Raw genomic sequence first — 27,260 nt, forward strand, 5'->3', positions numbered from 1 at the left:
GGATGCCGTGATCAGAAACCTAAATGATAAAATCATATACTATTCACTTGTTTACGTTGTTATTTTTTTTGGTAGAAAAGGAAAGGAAAGCAAAGCAAAACAAGCAACTACACTGGGATTAGCCTAGGAAAGCTAACTCCAATCCTATCCTCTAAAAGAAGAGGAGAAAGAGCGATAGGGGAACGGTAAGAGTAGAAACACCTAACACCCCCTCATGGCCTGCCGCCGCCAAGTGATCTGCAACACGATTCTGCTCCCGGAAAAAGCTGAACTCAAGGATATCAAATTTAAAGAAAAATAATAAAATGGTGTGAAGATTTTTCTTAAGGACACCTTTTTTTTCTTTTTTTTATTTTTTATTTTAATTCTATAATAAAATAGAAAAAACTAGAGAATCTCCATTAAAAAAAATGAAGGTATGGCTAAAATAAAATAATTAGCCTTTTCCCTAAGGTGCATTATTCAATGCACTTATAAAATATGATCAATTAATTTGGCATTATGCAAATAATTAAGTTATTCTTTTGTCTTTGTTCAATTAAACAATCATGAAGACGAGATCCCCTAATATATAAACATTTATTTTGTCAAAAGATAAGCTCCAAATTTAGTTTTATAGTTCCTAGATCCCCTAATATATGAACAATTTTTTTTCTATATAAATTGGGACGAGACAGAACTTTGGGGGGTGAGAACTCATAGCCTAAAAACTGTCAAACCCGCAATATATTAATAAAAGAAAAAAATGAGTGTTTGAACAAGAAAAGAGTAATGAGAACAAACAAAAGAAGGGACCCTTATATATAAACATTTAATTTGTCAAAAAGAAGCTCTAAATTTAGTTTTATAGTTGATGTTTAGCCAATGGTTGTTAGGTTGTTAGTTGATTATATTATTTGTTAACAAATTCTTTTTGTTAGTTGATTTAACTAGCTGATTGTGTAAACTTGTTTTTAAAATGTAATTATTTGTTGATAGTTGTTTGTATAAAATGACAAATAAAGACATGATAATACATTTATTTGGGGTTAAATGGTAGTAATTAGGGGTAAAAATATCATTCAAAAAATATGAAACAATTAGCTAAATGAAAAATCTCATGAAACCAGCTTTTTGAAAATTAGTTTTTTTAACCCAATATGCTCTTTTAAACCTCTATTAACCAAACACAATTATTAGAAGTTTGACTAGTCAAAACCTCTAGATTAATTCAAATCTTTAATTTTATCCTAAAAAACTCTTCACCAAACAAGAAGTGTCGTACAAATATGATATTAAGTTTAACTTTTAAATTAGTTGGAAAAGTAACTTTTTGTTAAAAATCGTTGCCTACAACCTCCTTTTTACTCTTCTTCTCATCTCTTTTCCCTTTTTTGTGAAAGTCTGATAATCTATTAAATACACAAACCTTTCTTATTTTGTGAATTTACCTTGAGAAGGAAGAGTGAAGTTTGTCTTCATTCTTCCTCCTCCCACTAGTTAGATTTTCCGTGTTTTTTTTATTACTGTTATTTTCTTTTTCATTTGTATTCATATATTTCTTGAACTCTTTTATTTATCTGATTTGTATCTGCTCTCTATTTTCTTTTTTCGTTTATACTTCTTTTCAAATTTAGCAAGAGGGAAAACATTTTATCTTATTCATATATCCATTGATCTACATGGTTGCAATAAAAGAAATGACTCACATGCGAATGTCTAGAATGACCTAAATAATGGTGATTGGATTGCAAATGATTCTCTATGGATTTGGTTTTACAAAAAAAATATATGTTTTCTTGTTCTTTTATATTTTTTATACATTTTATGGTTTTTTTTTAGTGTGTAGTCGTTTTAGTCTATTTGTGGATTTTGTAAAGTTTTATTTTTTCTCATTTTCTCTTTTTCTCTCGATGTACGCAAGTGTTTTCATAAAAAAAAAAAGTTTAACTTTCAGTAAAAAAAAATACAATTTCAACCCTCATTAGTAACAATTAATTTTTTTTCCCTACCAAATATCATGTTCTCTAGCTATCCTCCAATATTATGCACACTCAATAAAATTTGAAATTACACCTATCTATTAATAAAAAAAAAAAAAACTTATATTCCGTTAATGAAGGTAGAAATTGCACCGTCTTGTAAACATCAAGTTTAAAATTATATTACTATTTTATTTGTAGAAACTATATCCATTATCTCCTAATAATTATTGGAATAAATTTATTCCTTATAAAAACAAACGTTAGAAATGAATTAAATGACAGTTTGTATAAACATATTTAATTCATATATTAGCAAGAGAATATCCTTAGCAACTCATAGGATAATTAACACATGTTTATTCGACTTAAAAAAATAATAATAATAAATTACAATTAGTAAGTAAGAAAAGTCACAAAAAGCAACCCATAAATTTCCTCTATAAAAGGAATGTTGAAATGCTTATAACCATCTCTTCTTCTCCTGCTCACTCCATATCTCGTATTCTGTAAGTACAATAAATTTATTTATTCCTTCCCACTTATTTCTATTTATTATTTAGAAATCTTGTTTCTCAATTTCCGTTTCCATTTCAGTTTTCGTATAACATTTAGTTATATGCTTTGAATTTTAAACAGGTGGAAATTAACAAGTTAAAGATGAAAATTACTTGCCTTGTAATTGCAACATGGTTATTCTGCAACGTCACAATTGGTTCGTCGCTGATTTATCCTACAAGCAAATTAACTACTGACGGAATCAGCGTCGGAAGCTACCAGAGTTTCATTACCGACGTACGAAGCAATTTAAAAAGTGGTGCTACAAGCCACGATATTTTGTTACTCCGAAAATCATCGGAAATTACTAACAAAAATATGTTTGTTGAGGTCGAGCTTTCTTATTATGATACGAAACTCGAGAAGAAGATCGCAATCACTCTAGCACTATATGCTCTTAATTCATATGTGATTGGGTATAAATCGGAAACTCGATCATTCTTCTTCAAGGAGGCTCCATCCGCAGCTCAAAATCTCCTTTTCGACGGAACAACAAAGAAACCCGTAGAAGTGTATACCACTTATGATAAGTTAGCGGATAGATCGAAAATCATGTTATCGACGGGAGCATTGAAGAAATCAATCGGTATACTCCATGATTTCGATGGGATAAATATTAACACCGCATTGAAAGAGAGTCTTGTTGTTGTTATACAAATGGTTGCAGAGGCTACAAGATTCAAACTCATTGAGAACCATATCGAGTTTAATTTGACATATGGGGACACACCGAAAGGCGACACAATTACTTATGAAAACGCTTGGGATCCTCTGTCGGAACAAATCCAGCTATTCTTTCAAGTGCAAAATGCAGACTATTCTTTCAAAAACATAACTAGTGTTCAACAAGTAAAATCGGATATTACAATCTTGCTCGTCAAAGGGTCCAAAGAAACAATTGGCGATGTGATATTCGGAGATATTTCTGCTACGGAAGTTGTGGAAGAGTCGCTAGTGATCTGAAAATGCTTATGTTATTAGTTTAAGAGATTGTGATTTGTAACTATATAAATAAGATCTCAGCATTATATAGCTTTTATAATCGTGTCAGTGTTGATTTCGTATCATGTTTTCGAGTCAGATGTAATTTTAGATGTGTATTATGTTAATGGTGACTTAAAAAAATATAAAAGAATATGATAATATTTTTAGGGCTTAATACATCATTTGCCCCTGAACTTGTCCAAAAAACTTGATTGGTCCCTGAACTTGCATAAAATGTTCAGTTAGCCTCCATGAAGTTGCCTAAAATGTACTCAATTGATTACTCGGTTGCAAAAAAATAAATTAAATGCGGAAAATATATTGCACGCGTCTTAAAAAAAGTAAAACAATCAAGATCGGGGTATTGAGGTTATGATATTAGAGAATACAAGGTTTATAGTTGAGCAAGTAATAACTTCATTTTTACTCTATTCTTGAATTATGTAATAACATTCTAAGACATGTGTTCTGAATTTAACTTACTTTTTTTTTTAATCCGAGTGATCAATTTATTACATTTTACGCAAGTTCAAGGGCTAACTGAACATTTTATACAAGTTCAGGGAGCTAATGAGACACTTTAGAAATTCAGGGAGTCAATCAACCTTTTTGGATAAGTTCAGGATGCGAATGATATATTTAGCCTATTTTTAGATATTTAAGGTCATTTTTGGATTAATATTAACAACAAAAAAGTTCACTAATATCAACATGTTACTATATTTTATTTTAATACCTCTATTAAGGATGATTCCTAAAATTTAGGATGTTTGAATCGTATTTGCAAGTAATAATTATAATTTATTATCTTTATTATTAAAAGTGATATGAATTTTTTTAGAGAATATAACAATAATTTTAAATATTCGTATCATTCCGTTCATTTTCGAGTTAATATGTCAATCCTAACCCACAAAATTTATTTGTCAATTTCGTGTCAACCAAAAAATAACATACTGTCTACTAAGTTAAAGCCAAATACTAAAATTACATATGTCGTGTATACTTTGTCACCTTTAATTATATTAATCCATTCAAAATCGATTAGACACACTTAAAAAAATGGGTCTTTGCCAACACGTTTTTAGTAACATTTTTTTAAAGTGTTTCATGTGTTACAGCCAAAAAAACTAAAAAGTCTATAATTTGCAGAATGTTAACAGAAAAGCCCAAATATATCCAATCAACCCTATAAATCAGACTTCCACTTTGCTTTTTCAATTGACCAAGCATATAGATTCCACCAAATATTCTTCAATGGAGATGAAATATGCTCTATCAATCCACCTTAGAAATAGAACCTAATCTGTGGATCGAGCTGTAGAGATGAAGGGGGAACACTACGTGGTTAGAGTGGGCACTAGTCTTCATCAATAGTGGAATGAGCACAAGTTTAGTTAGTGAATAAGAAGGGGGAACGTGGCATGTTAGGATAGATCCACGAGTTTCAATTCACCTCTCACTTTCAGTCCTAACTATGGACGACTGAATAAATGTGTTGATGGCTTGTTGTTTACTTCCTTTCCTAAATTCTCACGTTTATCGATTACTAAAGGAGTAACTTTTAGGTATGCTCAATTTTTAATTTATGCTTCCATATTATTATTTTTCAGTTCATATCGAATTTTGTTAATCTGATCACTTTTCCTTTACATGTTTTGTAGGCAGCTAGCTCCAACAATAGAGACCGCTCCACGTGTATTAGTTTTAGTTTTAGTTCGCATTCTTAAAACCTTTTATTAGTTTGAGTTCTCATTTGACAATATTGGATATGTTTCGTAACAAATGAAAATTGACTTCATTCTTAATCTTTGAATTAAAAATTTAGTTGATTTGAATTATTAAATATATTATAAAAAATATTCAATTATTATATATAAAATAAAAAATAATTTTTTAACAAAAAACGACCTAGAGGCAGTTTAAACCGCTACTATAGGAATAGAACCGTTGCAGAAAACCATACAAAACCGTTTAAAAACTTTCACAAAACTGTTCTAAACCCGTTTAAAATCTGTCATAAAATTGTCATAAAATCGTCGCAAAGCCATAACCGTAGCATCCCTATAGAAACTTACGCCGACGTTTTAAAAACTGTAGTTATAGTAGCAACGTCTGTTGCAGACGGTTTTCGACGGTTTTGAAAACCGTTGGTAGGATCTGTACCGCAGGAATTTTCGTATGCATCTTAATGAGCAAGTGAATTTGCTCATTCACCGTTAGATATAGACTTATTAAATCTAAACCTCAGGATGCTTTGAATCTTTACCTTACGATTCTAATAAGCTTAAATCTAACGGTGAATGAGCAAATTCTACATGCTCATTAAGGTGCATGTGATCAAGACTGACTATACCAATAGTTAAAACCGTACTATAACAGAGGAATTCCAAAAGCTCTGTTTTTTTGTTGTGGGCCCTTCCACAAGTGAAATGTTACTATACATTCAAAGGCAGATTTAATAAGAATAATGATAAATACAGGATAAACAATAAATTATCATATATAATAATTGGAGGTAATAAAATCGGAAGAACTGTAGGAGTTGGAATTCTCTTAAAAATAATTCTTATAATATCACTAATTAGAGAACTAAAGTTAAGTGAAATTAACTTAATTATATACTTAATCCTTTTCAAATTAAAGTATCTTTTTAGGGTACTTCATTAATCATATATTCAAGTACTGCACCACAAAATTTAATAAAACTTACCAGATAAACAAACAAAAATTACCTACAAATGGAACATATAAACAATGAAATAGAGATATAGTATTTTATAACGGGTTCAGCAATTTCCAAGGGATTTTTGCAGCCGGTCTCCATATTTTGTGGCCACGTTTTTCTCCTGTGAACATATCATAATGCAAATTATAGTGTAGAGTGAAGTTAGCTAAGGGGCTGTTTGTTTTGGGATTTTAGGAATGGAGAGGTTTCATTCCTTTTGTTAGTATTTGTTTTATCAATTCAATTATTCCCTTTACCCTCTTTTAGTTTTGGGTTTACCCGTTAGATATGTAAATAATCATATTATTTAAGAAAATCCTATTGTTTAGGAAATAGATTATTTCCCTATTATTTCATTCATTGTAGGCTTAATTTTAGGAAATAGATCATTTCCTTATTATTTCCTCTAATCTCATTCCCCCAACCCCCTAAGGTTTTCCATTTCATTTCCCCTCTTTCTCACTAATTTAAACATCTACTCTCCTTATAAAATTTTATTTTAGTCTCTATTTTGTGTTTAATTTTATTTTGGTCCATATATTTATACTTATTTTTTTAATTCTTGCATTAATGTCACTTTTGATCCTTATAATTATATATTATTTATTTATTTATTCTCAAAAAAATTTTTTTTGACTAATTTTTACTTTTTTATTTTTATTTTGATCCTTATATTTATTTATTTTTATTTTTTTATCCTTACACTAATCTCACTTTTGATCCTTATACTTATTTGTTTTTATTTTTTATCATGAAAAATATTTTTCTTTTATCATATTATTCGGTTTTGGTATTTATTTTTAATTATTTTAAAATAATTATTTTCTTTTTAAAATAAAATATTTATTCATTTTCTTCGATTTATTTGATTTCTGTTTCTTCAATTTCGGTGTCTTTTGATTTTAATAGTTGAATAAATTGATTTTCATTCTTATATTTACATGTGATTAATATAGACATATTATTGTATAGAAATTATTCTTAAAAATACAAGTCTAGTTTATTACCTTATTTGAACAAAATAATCACAAAGGGAATTATGGGTGTCATTCCCTTTGTGGAACTGAAACAAACAGAGAAGGGAATTCAGGGTCATTCCATTCCTTTCTCCTTGTTTCCCTTTCTTGATTCCATTCCGTTACCCTTATGCGAATCAAACGCCTCCTAATTATTAGAGAGATTTGAGTTAGTGGAAGTTGATTTTTTTGCTCACTAAACTCATTTTTCCTATAAATAGAAGGCATTTAAGGGTGGCTATAGGGCGGATATTCCTCGAAAGCTATATAAAAAAATTCAAAATGGAAAATTTCAAGGCAGTAACTACACCTTTAGTCAATAATGAAAAATTGGCTAAGGAAGATGGGTCACTTCCAACTGATCAAAGGAAATACAGAAGTCTAATCGGTAGCTTGTTGTATCTGTTGGTGAATAATATAAGATATATGATTGGGTCTCAACTATCAGTTCGAGCTTTTAGTTCAATCGGTTCCATGACATGGTATCGGAGCCTCTACGACCAAACGGTCGAGGGTTTGAGTCCCGACAACCTCGTTATTGTATGGAATTAAAAACACATGGCAGGATGAGCTTGTGTTTGAAGTGAGGGACACAAAATGAGTGAGTAGATTTTCATGAATAAACAGAGAAAATGCATTATTCACGTTTACTATCTTTTTTCTGTGTTGCTTGTTGTTAAATATGGTTATTGTGGATTGCCTTTATTCTATATATGTGAATACGTGCCTACATTTTGCGCGGTTTATGGCATGTTCCTAACCCATGTATGTGTCTATTGCATATATTGTGAGTTATAATCTTTCGATGACTTACTTTCGGAGAAAAAAGTAAATGCCACACGGTATCAACGAGTTGGTTCCGTGACATTTGACACTTCGAGTATATAATAACATTTTAAAGAAGAACATGGTAATAATAAAATGACTAAAATCTTTATTGTTTATTGAATTTTAGTGAAAAATACTCTTTTCAAACGGAGGAAACATCATTTCTATGGTTATAAATTTTTAAACTACTATCAATATGTGAAATCACAATATTCATTTTATAATTTTCCATATATATATATATAGGGGTGAGATCCAGTGTGACAATGGGTTAGGGTGTGACAATGAGCTTATTGTGTGACATAACAAAACTACGTAGTTTTGATGATAATAAAAAAGGGCAAGGTGGCAAAATTGTAAATAAAATGAAAGAGATGATAGAGAAAATTGTTTTATTTCTTTTCTTTAAAATAAATTTTCCCGACATCTCTAACATCGTTTTCCGAAATTTTTTATACTATTAGACTCGTCTAAATTAGACGGTCATTTTAAGATCCATGAAGCTCAAGTAAAAAAATTTCCGGTGAACGGAATCCGGGTGGACGTTTTCCGTTGAGAAAAACAGTGCCCAGAAAATTCTCAAAAAAATCCAAAAAATGTAAAACATTATTCTAAGACACTTTAATTCTTGGATCGAAGCGTGATTTCTTACGGTTGAGTCCCAATAAAATTTTTTCTTTAATTTTATCCATTTTACATGCTTCAACAATTTGTTGGGTCAAAATTGTAAGGAATATCGCTTTGAGCCAAGAATTAAACTTTCTTAAAATGATGTTTTAAATGTTTTGAAATTTTTTGATAATTTTCTGGGCACGTTTTTTGTCCTATATTCAAATCAGTGTACCATTTCTTCCAACATAATACTTATATTGTTCCAACAGAAAATTGTTTTATTTCTTTCTTTAAAATACATTTTTTCGACATTTCTAACATCGTTTTTCGAAAAATTTTATACTATTAGACTCGTCTAAATTAGACGGTTATTTTAAGATCCCTGAAGTTTAAGTAAAAAAAATTCCGGTGAACGGAATACGGGTGGGCGTTTTCTGGTGAGAAACAAAGTTTCCAGAAAATTCTCAAAAAATTTCAAAAAATGTAAAACATTATTCTAAGAAATTTTAATTCTTGGGTCGAAGTCGGATTTCTTACGGTTTAATCCCAATAAAACTTGTTCCTTAATTTTATCTATTTTACATGATTCAACAATTTATTGGGTCAAAACTATAAGGAATCTCGCTTTTAGCCAAGAATTAAAGTTTCTTAAAATGATGTTTTACATGTTTTGAAATTTTTTAATAATTTTCTGGACACGTTTTTGGTCCTATTTACATTTTTCCAAATTAATGTACCATTTTGTTCCAAATCAGTGTACCATTTGTTCTAACATAATACTTATATTGTTCCAACAGAAAAATATTTTATTTCTTTTCTTTAAAATACATTTTCCCGACATTTCTAACCTCGTTTTAAAAAAATTTTTATACTATTAGACTCGTCTAAATTAGACGGTCATTTTAAGATCCCTGAAGCTCAAGTAAAAAAAATTCCAGTGAACGGAATCCGGGTGGGCGTTTTCTGGCGAGAAAAAAAGTGCTTATAAAATTCTCAAAAAATTCCAAAAAATGTAAAATATTATTCTAAGAAACTTTAATTCTTGGTCTGAAGCGGTATTTCTTACGGTTTTGACCTAATAAATTGTTGAAAGATGTAAAATGGATAAAATTAAGGAAAACATTTTATTGGGACTAAACCGTAAGAAATCATAATTCGACTCAAGAATTAAAGTTTCTTAAAATAATGTTTTACATTTTCTGGAATTGTTTGAGAATTTTCTGGGTACTTTCGGGTTTTTTTATCGGAAAACGCCCATTTAACCGCCGGATTCCGTTGATTTGGGACTAAACCGTAAGGAATCTCATTTTGAGTCAAGAATTAAAGTTTCTCAGAATAATATTTTACATTTTCTGAAATTTCTTGAGAATTTTCTGGACATTTTTTTCTCATAGAAAAACAGATCGCCGGATTCCTTTCATCGAATTTTTTTTACCCGAGTTTCTGGGATTTTAAAATGACCGTCTAATTAAGACGAGTCCAACGGTATAAATTTTTTTGAAAAACAAGATTGGAAAAGTTGGGAAAATGCATTTTAAAGAGAAGAAATAAAACAATTTTCTATTTATTTTTATTTACTAATTTGCCACATTCCCCTGATTAATTATAAAATTGGTCTTTGTCACACAATAAGTATTGTCACACTATAACCATAAGAGATGTGTCACACCTGATCTCTCATCTATATATATATATAGGATTTCAAATCTCCATTTAGGGTTTCAAATCACCTACTCTTAGAGACCAAAACCTTGGGCTACTATTTTGACTTTTCTTCCTTGCTAATTGTAAATTAATTTTTTTGTTTAAGTGAAATACAACATGTGTTAATTATCCGATGAGTTCCTACATGTATGCCAAATAAAATAAAAGATCTAAACATATGGAAGCTAATATAAATCATATATAGTTGTGCATATATATTTATATATAAATCAGTGCGTTCCACATGCATATATTCTTGCATTGTTCAAGGTGCATATATATTTATTATGAACATTTTAATAAACAAAATAAGTTGATATTTATTGAAGTAAGTGTATATTGTAACCCAATATTTAATATTATGATCCGATAAATAAAATTCTAATTCATAGTCTAATTCATCTCAAATTATACTTATTAACAAAATTGTCTCACATATTTAAAAAGATAAAAAGAAATTTTAATTTTCTACAATACTTTTTTTAATACAAGATTAGGATGCGAATGAAGAGGCCAGACATTTCAACTAGGTTGGCATCCTCAGCACACTTTAAACAACCCGAAATATTATTAATAAAAATGAAAAAAATACAAAGAGGGAATTAAAGAAAACGAACATGTACAACATTACAAAGATCATCAAACACAACAGATCGGCAAAATTGATGGACTTGGGCCACGAGATCAAACATGAAGCACACTTGCCGAAACAAGCCAAACGGTCAGCTGCCTTGTTGCACTACAAAAAATATGAGTTTCAGGTATGAATGGTTAGGGACAATTTATAATTTTTGTCCTTAATTATAGTTTTAAAATTAATATAGGAGACAACCATATTTATTGTCTCCAATTATTTTTTAATTTATATTAGGGGACGAATTCAATTAATAAACATTAAATACATTTTTAGATTTAAAATTAATTAATTAGAGGGGACAAATTTGGCATATGGGTATTTGCTTCTTTCTTTTTTATCTCCCAAATGTTGTAGTCGTTTATCCGTACAAGAGGCGGAGGCATCCAAGCCATCGGCGCCATGGCTGCCGCCCCCAAGCTCCGCCCCCTAATGATGTGCACCACCCCCCAAGCTCGAATTCCTTTATCTTCTGAATCGAAATTCAAGCATCGGATAGAGAATTCAATTTGGCGAATTGAAACACAACTAAGAGTGAGGGTTTGTCAATTGGATCGAAGCAAACAGCCGAACAGAAGACAGAGGGATGGAGGGTCATAGTTGCGTTCCTTCAACAGAAAAACACTAGAGAAAGGCAATAAGATAAGTCTTCTTCTTCCTTTAGGTTAGCCCTAAATTCGGCAATTAAATCATCTATTGTAAACATGTAGTAGTAGTAGGTTTAATAAGAATCAAGGCTCATATTCTCTGTTCTTTATTGTTATTCCTGTGTTTGGTACTTTAGTTATCCCAAAGTAACAGGAACTTACAGATTTGAAGGTTTTCTTTGGTTTATTAAATTAATCTAGGTTACTTGGACCACTTTGAAAAACTAATTAGTTAATAGTTATTATCAGGAAATTCTTACTCATCTTTACTTTGTCATTGAGAAGTTTGTGATGGACTCAACTCTACTTTCTAGGGATTTGAATTGCTGGTTATCCTATATTTTCAATCTTGTCTGAAAGCTCTTATCTAGTTGTCCTACTACAGTAGCAGAGGGATCTGAACTGGCACTATTGTTATTTTTTTGTTAATTTGCTTTTGGTGAGACAGGGTGAAATTGCTTGATATGCATGACTTGAGAATTACACATTATCTTTAGTTTCTACATTATTGTAGTTGGTCTAAACGCACATGAGGTACATATCTTTTAGAGCAAACCATGTATAAATTAGTTTTAGAGTACTTTCAGTAAGTGGCGGAGGCATCCTGAAGCTCGGGGGCCTGACGTCCCCAGCCTTGGTGCCTCCCCTGAGTAGTGTGGTATAGGGCTGCCTCCCCCCACCTAAATGCTGGCGAGAACAATGTTGTAATTTGGTGAATGTTTCATATAAAACTTCAAAAATAGCCCTTATGTTCTGGATACTACAATGAGAGATAATGGAGCAGCTAGCCAAATCTAGAGTTCAAACATTATGGCTCTCCGATTTTAGAAGAGGTGAAGCCTTGTATCAGCACCAAGCTCAATAAAAGGCCCCATGAATTAGCACAAAATACCTCTCTGCCCCTGTTGCAACTTATTTTTGCAAGCTACCTTGTTGGATAATAATCTTTCCAATTTGAAAATGAAAAGTCTTGTTTGGACAGTGGTTATTTTCAGGGATGGGAAATTAAAAAATGGAAATTATGGGAGCTTTTCTAGTTTTTGTAAGAATAAAAAATGGGTTGAAGATTACCTTTGTCATCACTTAGTTCCTTACCACTTGTAACAATTTAGAATATAAAGAAACTTTTGTTTTATCTTGGTCAAAATCTATTATTTTTTGTTTTAGAAAAAGATATTCAAATCATTTTTATGTTTATATATATATATATATATATATATATATATATATATATATAAAGCACTCAACAATATCTCTATTGGCTTGCAAAACCTATATTACATGGACACTCTTTAATTGCATTTTCGCATGTCATGTCCGTGTTTATTTTCATTTGAAGGCTATTTTATGAGGGTTAACATTTGAAGGCTATTGTAAGAGGGTTATGTTTTAGAAATAATGTTTTCCGTGGCAATTTTTGAGTCTGTAACCGTGCAACATAGTGCAAAACCAATTGCAAGTCAATTTATAAAATTTGCGAGACATAAAAAAAAATTACGGCTAACATGTTTCAATGATTTTATTGGATTTCTTAACTTTTTCAAATTTCCAGTGTACCTCTTATGCAATTTGGTCTATTTTTCGTATTAACATGATTTTATTGGAGTTTGTTTTATTCTTGCTACTTTATATATGTTAAAACTTTTCACATTTTTATGTGTGTAGTTTTGCAAGAACATTTTGTTGGCTGGTATTGGTAGTTTGACTATGTTGGATGGCCGGGCTGTCACTGAAGATGCATTATCTGCTAATTTTTGGCCCTTCTATACTATGTACTCAGATTTAGAAGTTCATTTGTTTGTTAATATATGGCACCTAATTTGAAACATTGATCAAATTCCAATTATAGGTGATTTGTCAAGATTTTGGTGTAGATTTTGAAACACGGGGCAAGAGCTAAAAAAGGAAAACAACAAGGTTACCATTCTATTCTTTATATATGTAGCTCCAAAATTGCTATGTCCATCATCCTGTTTATTTGTATCATCCATTTGAGTGCTGAATTGCAGAGTTGAGTTAGAACAATGCACGCATGCAGACAGCTTACATATTTCTTGCATTTTAAATTGAGAATCAGTTCCTTTTTTAGGTAGCTAATTTTGGGCTTGCCAGACTCAATGCAAGAAAAGGTGTCCTATAATTGTGTTGAATTTTGAAGAATAATAGGAATATGTGGCATCTTGTATTATACATTGGAGCAATGTGTGGATGCTACATGCTTGGATGCAAGAAAATGCATAATACTTTTTTTCTTAAGGTAGTAATAACACATTTTCTAATACTCTTTGTGTATAGTGTGTCTAAAATCGTGTTCACGTTTCTTAATTAGCTATTGAAGACACAATCTGCCTCCTTGCCAATATTCTTCCTTTTAATATTTGCAATTCCTTATATATGAAGTGGTCTCTGGTGGTACTCTTTAGAAGCCTGTGGGGCTCTTTGGAAATAGTGGGTCTGAGATTCCTCTTAATGATTTAAAGAAATTGGAGACACTCTTTTACAAGCTTAGTTTCTTCCTTCATATATTGGACTAATATACTTTTTTTGATTTTATGCTCTCATTCTCTTAATCTCAGTTCAGTTTTGTCTTTTCCTCAGAGTAAGTAGACTATAAAGCTTTCCTTTTGGGTTCTGTATTGAACATTATTGTTCTGTTCATTTTAAACTTTCTCAATTTGGTTGTTGTACAAAATAGGGGCAGCAAGCAAATTCATTTTCTTAGTGTATTGGATGTTTAAGTAGAATGGTTCAATTGAAGTACTTGTCCTTCTACCATAAATCCAAGAAGACTTCTGCTCTCGTTTTGCTAAATTGATTTTTCACTGACTTCTTACTCCTTTTTGCTTTAGAATTTGAAAAATGGTCATGCAATTCTCTCAAATCAGGTTTAACATGGGGCCTGGGGGCCTTCAACACCCTGAGGATAGTAATGGTTTGTTTTAGTAATAGTAATGGTTTCAGTTCACAAAGCAAGAATATGAAGAAATTTGATAAGTTCAACTTTTAATGGCATTTTTTATTAAGTTGCTTTTGATTAATGGCAAATAGTTTAGCTTTTAAGAGATAATGAGGATAGCTATTTTGCTTTTGTTGTAAGTTTCCCAAGGTTTTCAATTTCTCTGTTCTTTTTTTTTCTTGGAAAGAGAACATTTTGTCATGGTAATTTCTAAAAACATTTAGGTCTCTTTTGGAGCCCGGACTACCATATTAGTTTATTTATCTTGACAATGCATGAATTTGAAATCTTGGTCCAGAGAATCTAAACTCATGGTATCTCTGTCAGGAAGTGTACATAAATGTCTGGGGTTCCTTTGCTATTGCCTCATAATGTTATATATAGTTGGTTATTATCATCCTTAGAGAAGTAATTTCATAAATCTAATATGCCTAAGAAATTTATTTTTGTTGATGTTTGAGCATGAATTGACTATTTTGTGGTCTCTTGACATTTCATTTTTCACCTTGCAGGAATCAGTCTAAGAGGTTCAAGTGTGGTTAGAACAGTTTTTGCTGCATCAGTTGTAGCCTTGCATGAAAATTTTGTCAGGTAACAGATTGGAAATGTGAAAGTATAAAAAGACTGATTTGTTCCCATGGAAAATGAATCAAACAAGGCAATTGCTTGTAGTATATAGATTAATTCTATCGTATGATTGTTTATTCCTTAATCATTTTTGTTGATAAGGTGGGTTGCCTCAAATTCATTTATTCTATTAGCTTCCATTTTCATTGGCATAGAAATCAGGGTAATAAGTTGAATCAGCCACATTTATATTTTATAAGCATTCTTCTTCTTTGGTTTCGTCATCTTAATATTATTGGTATTCGTTTCTTCTATGTCTTCATACTTGTTACTAATGTATAGTCATTTCAACTTTTTTGTCATTAGTTTTGAAGAAAATGCTTATTTCTTTTTTTTCCTTTGCACTTAGTTCTTTCTTTTGAAAAAATCTTCAGGTTTCTGTTCCTGATTGAAGTTTAGTGATGTTGGACAAGTACCTGGATCAACTTGGCATATCAGCAGTTTACGACACATAATCATACTGCAGACAATCGCTAATTGAGGTTTACCAAATTAAGACTACTACAAGTAATTTAATCAAACTTTTCTGTTCCATTTTTCTAATCATTTTGTGTAAATATTATTGTTACATAATAGATAATTTTGTGTTGATTTTTTGTTTGGTTTATGTCTACATGTGAGGTTATGGTTTGCTGTTGAAGAATCAACTAGTTGATTACTAGTTGAAAATTAGTAATTTAATGGTTTTAATTAATGATTAGGTTTCAGATATTTTTTTTGGGGCAAGTGTCGTCCCTTATTGAGGGACAAAAATATGATACTATTATGTGGGGACGACAGTCGTCCTTAAGAACGTGGACGACAGTCGTCCTTAAAAACGTAAAACGTGGACGACAGTCGTTCTTATAAACAGGGATGAGATGTCGTCCCTACGAATAGGGACGACAGTCGTCCCTAAGAATAGGGACAACAGATGAAGTCGTCTCTAAGAATAGGGATAACATGTCGTCCCTATGAATGGGGACGACAATCGTCCCTCTCAATGGGGACGACAGTCGTCCCTAAGAATGGGGACGACAGTCGTCCCTTTAAATGGGGACGACATCATTTTTTTCGTCCCCTATAGAATCAAGGACGGAGGAAACAAGGACAAAAAATGAGGACGAAAAACTTGTCCCTTAAAATATAGGGGACGAATTTTTATGGTTTTGGGGACGATTTTTGTCGTCCCCGAAAGTCCTTTTTTTTGTAGTGTTGCTCTCTCTGAATATATGAGTGATCGGACAATTCATAGCCGAGCATCGAGAATTGTTAGGAATAAAATACGATTACGATAAACGAAAAACAAAAGCAATCACACAAGAATTGTTTACCCAGTTCGCCACTCAATATGAATGACTACGTCTAGGGGCACTACCAAGCCAGGATATTTCACTATAATGAAAGAGATGCGGATTACAAAGAAAGAGGTTACATTTATACTGCTCAAGAAACTCTAACCGTCTGAAACCCTGATCGCTGCAGTTGGGCTCATCGCTTCAGTTGGGCCTATATATATTAGTCTCCAAAAGCCCAACAATAAGTACCTTAGCCAGTATTGTCGAATTTTCCAAGGTACTTCTCTTGATTTATTGTTAAGCATCGTGACTGCATAAGTGGAATCAGATTCAATCCAAAGATTATGCCAATCTCTTCCCCAAATAGTTTCAACCGCAGAACAATCGTCATTAATTCAGCTAGATAAGCACCTTAAATGTTCTACAATATATAGTTAGACAAATTCTTCAAATACATAAACTGCAAAAAGGGGAATGGAGGGAAATCATGTTCATCTGTGACAACAAACTAAACAACCTATAACTTAGGCTTTAAAGACAGAACGATATTTTTAACTCATTTGAAATTTTCTTAGGCAAATAGCTCACTCGGTTAATCTGATATATTTTATATTTAAGGGTTACTGAAAATTTGTATCTCTTATAATGTAAACTAGATTTGCTCGAAAATCATTAACGTAGTCAACAACTACGTGGCAATAATTCAAATGCAATAAGCTTTATATGTATATAAAAGCTGGGATGTCTGATTTTTACGCTTTCTCGTTAACCAGTCTTTAATAAAAAAAAAACATGCATATTGAAAATAATATAAATAATAAAATACTATTAGAAAGTTTGAGTTTAAACTTTTGAGTTGAATGATTTAATGGCAATTAAATGTCATCAGCAGCAGCAGGTTTCTTCTATTTTTGTTATATTGTTATTCAAAATACTAATAGATAATTATCACACGTGGTCTTTCCCTAATTTGAAGCAAAAAAATAAACTAAAAAATACAGTTCCCTTAGAACAAATAGTCAAAAAGAGGAACCCAGGATTTCTCCTATAAAAGGAGAAGATAATGAAATGCTAAAATTCATCTTATTCTATTTGCTCTCTCCATCATTATTCTATTCTGTAAGTAAATCAAATCTCTCTTTCTCTCTCTCGAACTTATATGCATAAATGGTATCAATTGATTTAAGGGACATATTGCTTCTGGTATTGTAGAATTTCTCCTTCCCTCTTTATATACATACACTAAGCTTATTTGTAACTCATTTGAAATTTTCAACAGGTGAAGAAACATTATATTTCGAAGTTGTAGAAGTTGAAGATGAAGCAGTGGTTTGTGCTGGCAACATGGTTATTCTTCACTTTGGTAATTGCTTCGTCTCAGAATTACCCAACGGTCAGATTCACAACCCATCTCTACACCACTGGAAGCTACCAAAATTTCATTACCTCTTTACGAAACAATTTACGTAGTGTAACTCAGAGCCACGGAATACCAGTTCTTCGAAAACCATCCCAAGTAACCTCTCAGAATAAATTTCTTCTGGTGGAACTCATTAATTATGATTCCAAACGTTCAATCACATTAGCATTATATGTTGTTGATGTGTATGTTATTGGGTATAAATCTGAAGGTAATTCATTCTTTCTAAAAGATTCTCCAAAAGGATCAGAAGATCTCCTTTTTGCTGGAAAAGAGAAAGTTAGACTGCAACTCGATTCAACTTATGCTAAGTTAGGCGATAGATCGAAAATTCCGTTAGGAATTGGAGCATTAGCGACGGCCATTGATACACTCCATAATTTTGATGGTAGAAATGTTAATGATGCTTTTCGTCATAGCCTAGTTGTTGTAGCGGAAATGGTTGCAGAGGCGACGCGATTCAAATTCATCGAGGAATATATTAAGAATAATTTGGAATATGGGTATACTCCAAAAGGAGATACTATTAGCTACGAAAACCAATGGAATTCTCTTTCGGAACAAATTCAGAAATCTGGTTCAGATGGAAAATTCAAAACGAAAGTTCGAGTGCAAAATGAAGACTATTCAATCAAATATGTGTCTAGTGTTGCAGAGGTAAAACCAGATATTGCAATGTTGCTCTATAAAGGAACTGGAGAAACACTTGGAGAAGCAATTTCTGATGAAGAAGGGCTACAAGTTCTTTGAAAATGTTTATGTTCTTATTTCAAATAATTAAGTAGTCATTGACAATAATTAATTACTAGCAGATTCTCAATTTAATGCTACTGTTTATCAGCTATGAATAAAAGTATGAGCACTATATGTTCTTTGGTTTATCTGCTTTATATTTACTATGAAAATAAGATACAAATTTGCCTCTACTCTTTTTTGTTTTCGAGAAATGCATATTTAGCTCTAATATATTAAATGATAAAAATTTGAGTGGACTAATTTGACTTGTATCGTTATACTTTTCGTGGACATGATGAATCGGAAGAATCATTGGAACGAGGTAACTTTCTTGAGCTTCTCATGTTTTATTGCAATGAATGTGAAGAAGTGAATAAGGCGATGAACTTCAATGCTCCTAAAAATAATCAAATGACTTCTCATCATATCCAGAAAGACGTAATTAAGGTTTGTGCATGAGAAACGATAAAAGTTATTTTGAATAAGCTTGGTGGGAAGTTGTTGTCTCTTTAGATTGATGAGTTTCGTGATAGTTCTGTGAAAGAGCAAATTGTTATAAGATTTGTGAATTTAGGTTGTGAGGTTCTTGAACGGTTTATCTCTCTGTAGACTTAGAGGTCAACTCTACGACGGAGCTTCTAATATGAGAGACAAGTTTCATGGACTAAAAACACTCATTTTTAATGAAAAATAAGCATGCACTATGTTCATTATTTTACTCACCAACTTCAATTAGTGGTTGTTGCTGTTGCAGATCATAACATGTTGATATGTGATTTTTTTACTTATTTGTCTATAATTGTGAACACTGTTGGAGCTTCATGTAAAAAGAAAGATCTCTTCGTTAATCACAGCACGATAAAGTAGTGTAGTCTTTAGAAAATAGAGACATTTCTACAGGAAAAGGGAAATATCAAGAAACAAGTTTAGTTCGGCCGGGAGATACCAGATGGGGTTCTCACTATACTACAATTTCATGTCTTCTTAATATGTGGAGTTCAGTGATAGAGGTGCTTCATGTTGTATATGTTGATGCAAGTGATCATAAGGCTTTAAGCAGTATACATGGTTTGATAAGCAAAATGAAAACTTATGAATTTTGTTTCATTGTTCATTTAATGAAATACATATTTGGGAATGACGAATGTGTTATCACAGTCTCTACAAGTGAAGCAACCAAACATTGCTAATGATGTACGAATGATTAGATTGACGAAACAGAGTTGACAACATTCAAGGAGAGTGGATGCGAAGAGTTATGCAAGGAAGTCATTGATTTTTTGTTCAAAAAATGAAATTGATATTATTAGAGATCCAGTTAAAAGGCTTCTTGATGGTTTTCCAAGGACTCATCATCATCACTTTTATGTCGAGATTTTTGTCGAGGTACTTTATTTGTTTTTACTTTTCATATAATGATATAACGAGTATATAATCAAAATGTTTGACTTTTTTGTATTTAAAAAAATACTAGGTTGTTGATTGTCTTGCTGCAGAAATTGATAATCATTTTCCTGAGTCAAATACATAATTACTGTTTGTATGTCATGAAATGCTTTTGAGAATTTTGATCATAGAGAAGATTTTTCTTATTGTGATATAATTCAGCTTAAAAAAGGAACTCAAACTCTTTATTTCTGAAATGAGATCGCATTTTCTAGTTTGACACATATTGGAGTCCTTGCAAAGAAGACGATTCAAATACATTATCACTCTCTATTTCCTTTAACATATCAACTTATTGAGATGATTTTGATCTTACCCGTTGCAACAGCTTTTGTTGAAAGATCTTTCTCTGCAATGAAATTAATTCAGATTGATTTGCACAACAAGATGGGTGATGACTTTCTCACAGAATGTTTGCGCAACATGACAACTCAGGGGGGTAAATTTCCACCTGTTAGACATTAATTTTCTTACTGTAAGTACACAAATACTTTTTACTCTCATTTTATGATATAATTTGTCTATTATATTGTTCATTTTATTTTTATGAATAGGTTGAAGTGACATTTAAATTTTTTTTGTCCACGGTCTAGCCCTCTCGACCTATAGGTTATAACTTCGCCCGTGATTATCAATCCATGTAAAAAAATTTGGACAAATCATCGTAATCAACATATATTTCGTTAGGTAATAGGGAAATATTGTCTATATATCAAACTCTACAAAGAATCTTGTCAAACATGTTACAATTGCATATATTATAATTATTGAATAGTTGGAAATGCAAAATATATATTTGCTATCTTTGAGTGGGTAATTTGTGAAAATATATGATCTTTTTCATTATTAATACAAATTTTTAATGTTGGGCTTCAAAGATGCAATGACAGTATGTTCCATTGTTAATGCTAATTTCTAATCATTATAATTTTTTTTTTATAATGAGTGACTTTTTAATGGATACAAATACTTCTAATGAACACATTTTTAATCATTATAAATACTTTTTGATGAACGTATTTTTAATCATTATAAATATTTTTAATGAAAGTATGTTTAATCATTATAAATACTTCTAATTAGTGTATTTATAATCATTATAAATACTTTAATTAGCATATATTTTTTTATCATTATAAATATTTATAATGACAAAAAAAATATATGCCGTTTATTAATACTTTTAGTATGAATGACTAACTCAAGAGAAAAATTCCGCTTATTAAAAACATTTAATGAGTGGAATTAGACTTTTAGTGATGGTTTTTTTCCTATCATTACATCTTATTTTTCATGTAGTGAATTAGCATCAATATAACAGGTCATATTCTCTCTCTTTCTATTTTATCTCTCTTTTTACTTTTTTAGATCACTCTAACTTTATCATCGGAGCGACACGCAAAATTGGTCCCATAATAAGTCAAGCATTTTCAGACGAGTTTTGGTGAATATTCTCGATACTTCATCATTTGGTGCGGTAAGCGACCAAACGTTACTATCAAAAATGACTCTTGAACACTCTATAAATACAGATACAGAAATCACTCTTGGATAACACACTGAACCACATTAAAGACTCTATTAATTATAAGTTTATTATTTCAACTCACCCCCTTAAACTTATAATTTTTTTATCCCTTAGTTACACCAAGAACAGCTCTCAATCTGCTGAAATCTTCCAACTTCAAAGCTTTAGTAAAAATATCAGCAACTTGATCTTTGGATGGTACATGCTTGAGTTGAATTTGTTTCCTTCCAATGTTCTCTAATAAAGTGATACTTGGTGTCAATGTGTTTGCTTCTATCATGAAAGATCAGATTTTTAGCCAACGCAATAGCTGACTTATTATCAACAAACACATCAGTTGCTCCATCTAGAGCAAACTTCAAACTTCTTAACATCCGTCTCAACAATATTGCATGACAAACACAAGAAGCTGCTGCAACATACTCTGCTTCACATGTTGAAAGTGTAACAATTGCTTGTTTCTTAGAACTCCACGCAAAAACAGCAGTTCCAATAAAAAACACAAAACCAGTTGTGCTTTTTCTATCATCAACATCTCCTCCCCAATCACTATCACTGAATCCATACAATCTGAAATTGTTTTGGGAAGAGTAAAATAAACCATAATCCAGTGTACCTTTGATGTATCTAAGTATTCGTTTTGCTGCCTCCATATGAGTTAAAGTTGGAACCTCCATGTAACGACTAATGAGTCCAACTCCATATAAGATATCTGACCTTGTACATGTCAAAAATCTCAGCCTTCCAACCAACCTTCTAAACAAAGTTGGATTCACCTTTTCTTCATCATCATGCTTTGACAACTTATTTCGACAATCGACTGGCGTAGAAGCTGAATTGCATTTATCCATCTTGAATTCTTATAAAATAGCTTCTGCATATGACTTCTGAGACAAAAAGACACCTTCATCACTTTGCTTAACTTCAATGCCCAAATAATATGACATCAGCCCCAAATCCGTCATCTCATAATTATTTGTCATCAACTTCTTAAATTCTTCAATCATCTTTTGATCAGATCCCTGTGAAAATTAAATCATCAACATACAAGCATACATACATTATTTTTCCATCCTCATTCTCCTTGATATACAAAGCATGCTCATATGGACATCTTGTGAAGCCATTCTTCTGGAAATAATCATCGATGCAAGAATACCAAGCCCTTGGAGCTTGCTTAAGGCCATACAAAGCCTTTTTTAACTTCAACACCTTATCTTCTTGCCCGTATAACCCAATGGTTGATTGACATAAACTTCTTCTTCAAGAGTTCCATTTAAGAATGCTGATTTGACATCCATTTGGTGAATTTTCCATCCTTGTTGAGCTGCCAAAGAAATAACTAATCGAATTATCTCGATTTGAGCCACCGGAGCAAAAACTTCTTCATAATCAATTCCGGCCTTTTGAGAAAAACCTTTTGCAACAAGGCGAGCTTTATACTTCTCCACTTTTCCTTTGGCATTTTTCTTTATTTTGAAAATCCACTTCACTGCTACTGCTTTTTTTCCCTTTGGCAATGTTGTCAATTCCCAAGTGTCATTGTTCTTTATGGAATTTATTTCTTCATCCATTGCTTGTCTCCATTTCTTTTCCTGAACAGTTTCTTCAAATTGTACAGGTTCTGTATCAGCAAACAAACAGAATAAAGTAGCGTTATCTACTTCTTCAGTTCTGTATAAATATCACTCAAACTTCTCATTCGAGGCTGCCTTTCTGATGAACTTTCTAGGGATGAGTCTGTCACATTTTTCTGAGATGTGGAAGGTGAATTCGGTGGCGTGATAATTACATCTTCATTTTGACCTGCAAAATCATCATCATATACAGGAAGAAAATCATAATTTTCATCTTCTGGAATCTCCCAATTCCAAGAGCTTTCTTCTTGAAATTCTGCATCTCTGCTTATCACAACTTTTCCATTCCGAGGATTATAAAATTTATAACCTTTGGAATTTTTTGCACAGCCAATAAACACCATTTTCTCACTTTTATTGTCCAATTTGCTTCTCAATCGTCAGCAACATGAACATAACCAAGACAACCAAATACTTTTACATGAGAAATATTTGGTTTCTGTCCACACCATGCTTCATTAGGGGTCTTTCGCAAAAGCTTCTTTGAAGGACTTCTATTATTTAAATAGACTGCACATGTTACTTCTTCTGCCCAAAATTCTTTTGGCATACCTTTGCACTTCATCATGCTTCGGGTCATGTTAAGAATGGTTCTATTTTTCTGTTCCACGATACCATTTTGTTGAAGAGATCTTGGAATAGTAAGCAATCGACGAAAATCATTATAATCACAGAACTGATTGAATTTCTCAGATGTGAATTCTCCTCCTCGATCAGTTCGCAATGATTGAATCTTCAAGCCGCTTTCATTCTCAACTAGTGCTTTAAATTTTTTAAACACTTCAAATGCTTCAGATTTTGCCTTCAAAAAATAAACTCATGTTTTCCGTGTACAATCATCAATAAATAATAAGAAATACCAGCTTCCTCCATGTGAACTCGGATTAATGGGACCACAAATATCTGCATGCACCAATTCAAGTGGCTTTGATGTGCTTGACAAAGACTCCTTTGGAAAACTCCTTCTGGATTGCTTCCCGTACATACATCCTTCACAAATCTGATTGGGATGATTTATAGAAGGTAATCCATGCACCATTTGTTGCTTGCACATTTGCTCCAGTCCACCAAAATTCAAATGACCCATTCTGAGATGCCACAACCATGCAGAATCTGATGAGGCTTTCAAACACATAGGACGATCACTGTTGATTTTTAATTTGAACATCTTGTTTGCAGACATAGGAACTTTTGCAATCATTTTTTTCTTTCCATCTTTTATAACCAGCCCATTCCTGTTCATCTCCACCTCATAACCTTTCTCCAAAAGTTGTCCAATACTCAAAATATTGGATTTCAAAGCTGGAACATAATAAACATGAGAAATAAATTGATGATCTCCATTCTTCAATTTGATAAGAATGTCACCGCTTCCCACAACTGGAACTTTTGTTTTGTCACTGAAAGAAATACTTCCTTTCTTAGATTCATCAAGCTTATAAAAAGGTTCTTTATTTCCCGTCATATGATTGCTTGCTCCCGAGTCTAGATACCAAGACTCTTTGCTCCTTACTTCATCTTCGCTACATGTCAGTAACAAAGTTGATTCTTCATCATCCGCCTCGACAAAATTGGCATGTTCGTCTTTAAAAGGTTCAGATTTGCACTCAGCAGCATAATGCCCAAATTCTTGACAATTGTAACATTGCACACGAAATTTATCACGAGCATGCCAATTATTTCCACGACCTTAGAAATTGTTTCCTCTACCACGTCCTCTTGCATTCCATTGCTGATTATTTGTGGCTTCATTATTGTGGAAATTTCTGCCACCTCTACCTCTTCCATTATATCCACGATTCCAGCCACGGCCACGGCCTCTACCTCTTGATCTTCCTCTTCCTCTTCCCCTGCCATATCCACTTTCAAATTGCTTCTTTTCTTCTTTATCATTCAAATCTAGTTTCGCCTGCAACACCTGAGCGACAGGTTCTTCTCTATTTTTTAATCTCTCCTCATGGGCTTGTAACAAACCCAAGAGTTGATCTACAAACATAGTCTCCAGATCTTTTGATTCTTCAATGGCAGTCACCACGTAATCAAATTTCTGAGTCAAAGAACGAAGGATTTTTTCTATCACAAGAATATCCTCCATTTTTTCTCCATATCTCTTCAACTGATTGACAATTACCAAAGTTCTATTAAAGAACTCATCAATTTTCTCTGACTCTTTCATCTTGAGTTTCTCATACTCACTTCTCAAGGTTTGCAAACGCACCTTGACTACTTTATCTTTCCCCTTAAAGGAATTTTCGAGAATCTCCCATGCCTCCTTTGCTATTGTTGCAGTCGAAATTTTTACGAACATATTCTCATCTAGACACATGTGGATTAGCGAGAGTGCTTGTTGGTCTTTCTTGCTTTTCACTTTTTGAGCATTCGTCAATTCCTCCTCATTCTCTGGCTGCTCATATCCAGTTTCTATCATTTCCCATACATCTTGGGAACCCAACAAAGCCTTCATTCTAATGCACCAATTATCATAGTTTTCCTTTGATAATTGTGGATATTAGTATGGGATCATTCCATTCATCATTGTAGAGAATTTTTGCTGGCTATGATACCAATTTGTTGGATCAAATAAATAAACTTTCACAGGTAACAGAGGAAGAATATAATTGTTGGAAGAAATTCTCTTATCTTACTACTTGTATTGATAGGTATTTATAGATTACAAACATGACTCTTAGTAAACAACATTAACTCTCTATAAATACAGATACAGACACAGATACAAAAATGATTCTTGGACACTCTATAAATACAGATACAGAAATGACTCTTGGATAACACACTGAACCACATTAAAGACTCTATTAATTATAAGTTTATTATTTCAACAAAGACAAATAATAGTGGAAAAATTGTTCATCGTCGTTCTTCTTCCCATGACCCCAAGTTTACCATTGATTGTAAACATAGGGTCATTTATACCGTTTCCTAAAACACTATCTTAACTCTCAAATCAAATATTCATTTTGCAAGATATTGAATTTTCTGAGTAATTGATTTGGATTTGTGTTCCACGATTCATTTACGAGGATTTTGATTGAATTTCAAATTGGGTGTTGGGTTTATTATTGTTGTTTAGTGGGATTGAATTGGGTATTGTCATATGAAAGAGAATTCATTTGTTCATTTGGGTTGTGCATTTGTAAATTTGTTCTTCTTCAATTGGGTTTTATGAAATGGGAGAATTTTCGGCCAATTTATTGCGTACTAAATCGCTCGAGTGATATATATCTTTGTCATGTCTAAATTCAAAGAGGAAAAACATTGAAGTGTTTGATTAATCACTTTTCTAACAATATTTTACTTCAACTTATATATTTATACACGTCTTTGAACATAAAAAATATAGGATAAAGTAAAAAAAAAAAAAAACCATATGCTTTTTAGGTTTGTCAAATTTAGGTAACTTTGGAGTTTTTTGGTCCACACCAGGATTGAGATTTTTATTTTGCTATAAAAACGATGATATTTTAATTTGACACTATGACCGTTAACCATCTCAAACTTGAAAATTTCAAGAATTAAGATTTTTTTAGTATTACATTTACTATGGAACCGAAATTTTTATTTTCCAAAGTCACGATTTTCGCTCCTTATTTATACATGAATTTAAATCCTCAATCAACGAACTCACAATGAGAATCTAAATCACCATCAACGCCAGAAACATATAACTTCTCACTAGTAATGTGATTACTCATAACTTCAAAATGAGAAATTGAGAGTGTAGGGCTTACCTCTTGAATGTGCAAGGTAGAAAAGATTTGTGAGAACTCATTAGGAGGTAAGATTGGTCTTCTTTATTTTTTCTAGGTTGAGCTCTAAGGTGTTGTCTTCTGCTTCTTTGGGTTCCCTAACATTTTCATGTTTTCTTGTTCCATGTTTTCTCTTGTCTTTCCCATTGTCTGGGCAAGCTCAAACTCCATCTCTGTGATTTCGATTTGCCATTC

The 27,260-nt window shown here is 32.0% G+C and overlaps 1 protein-coding gene across 8 annotated transcripts; it reads left to right on the forward strand.

Annotated features, from left to right (window-relative positions):
• Positions 1–11,333: 11,333 nt before the first annotated feature.
• Positions 11,334–18,831, forward strand: LOC136223015 (ribosome-inactivating protein cucurmosin-like). Of its 8 annotated transcripts, none has more exons than XM_066010793.1 (6): positions 11,334–11,689; positions 13,522–13,589; positions 13,762–13,929; positions 15,141–15,219; positions 15,630–15,762; positions 17,812–18,831. In XM_066010793.1, exon 6 carries the CDS (start codon positions 17,851–17,853, stop codon positions 18,700–18,702), a length of 852 nt encoding a protein of 283 aa, XP_065866865.1. In that variant the 5' UTR covers positions 11,334–11,689; positions 13,522–13,589; positions 13,762–13,929; positions 15,141–15,219; positions 15,630–15,762; positions 17,812–17,850; the 3' UTR covers positions 18,703–18,831. The 8 variants fall into 8 exon arrangements, with proteins under 8 accessions (XP_065866865.1, XP_065866863.1, XP_065866866.1 ...); XM_066010792.1 differs by having other exon boundaries at positions 11,336–13,444; XM_066010791.1 differs by lacking the exon at positions 13,762–13,929.
• The last annotated feature ends 8,429 nt before the right edge of the window (positions 18,832–27,260 follow it).

This window comes from Euphorbia lathyris, chromosome 3, assembly GCF_963576675.1.
Source record: "Euphorbia lathyris chromosome 3, ddEupLath1.1, whole genome shotgun sequence".
Classification (NCBI taxonomy): domain Eukaryota; kingdom Viridiplantae; phylum Streptophyta; class Magnoliopsida; order Malpighiales; family Euphorbiaceae; genus Euphorbia; species Euphorbia lathyris.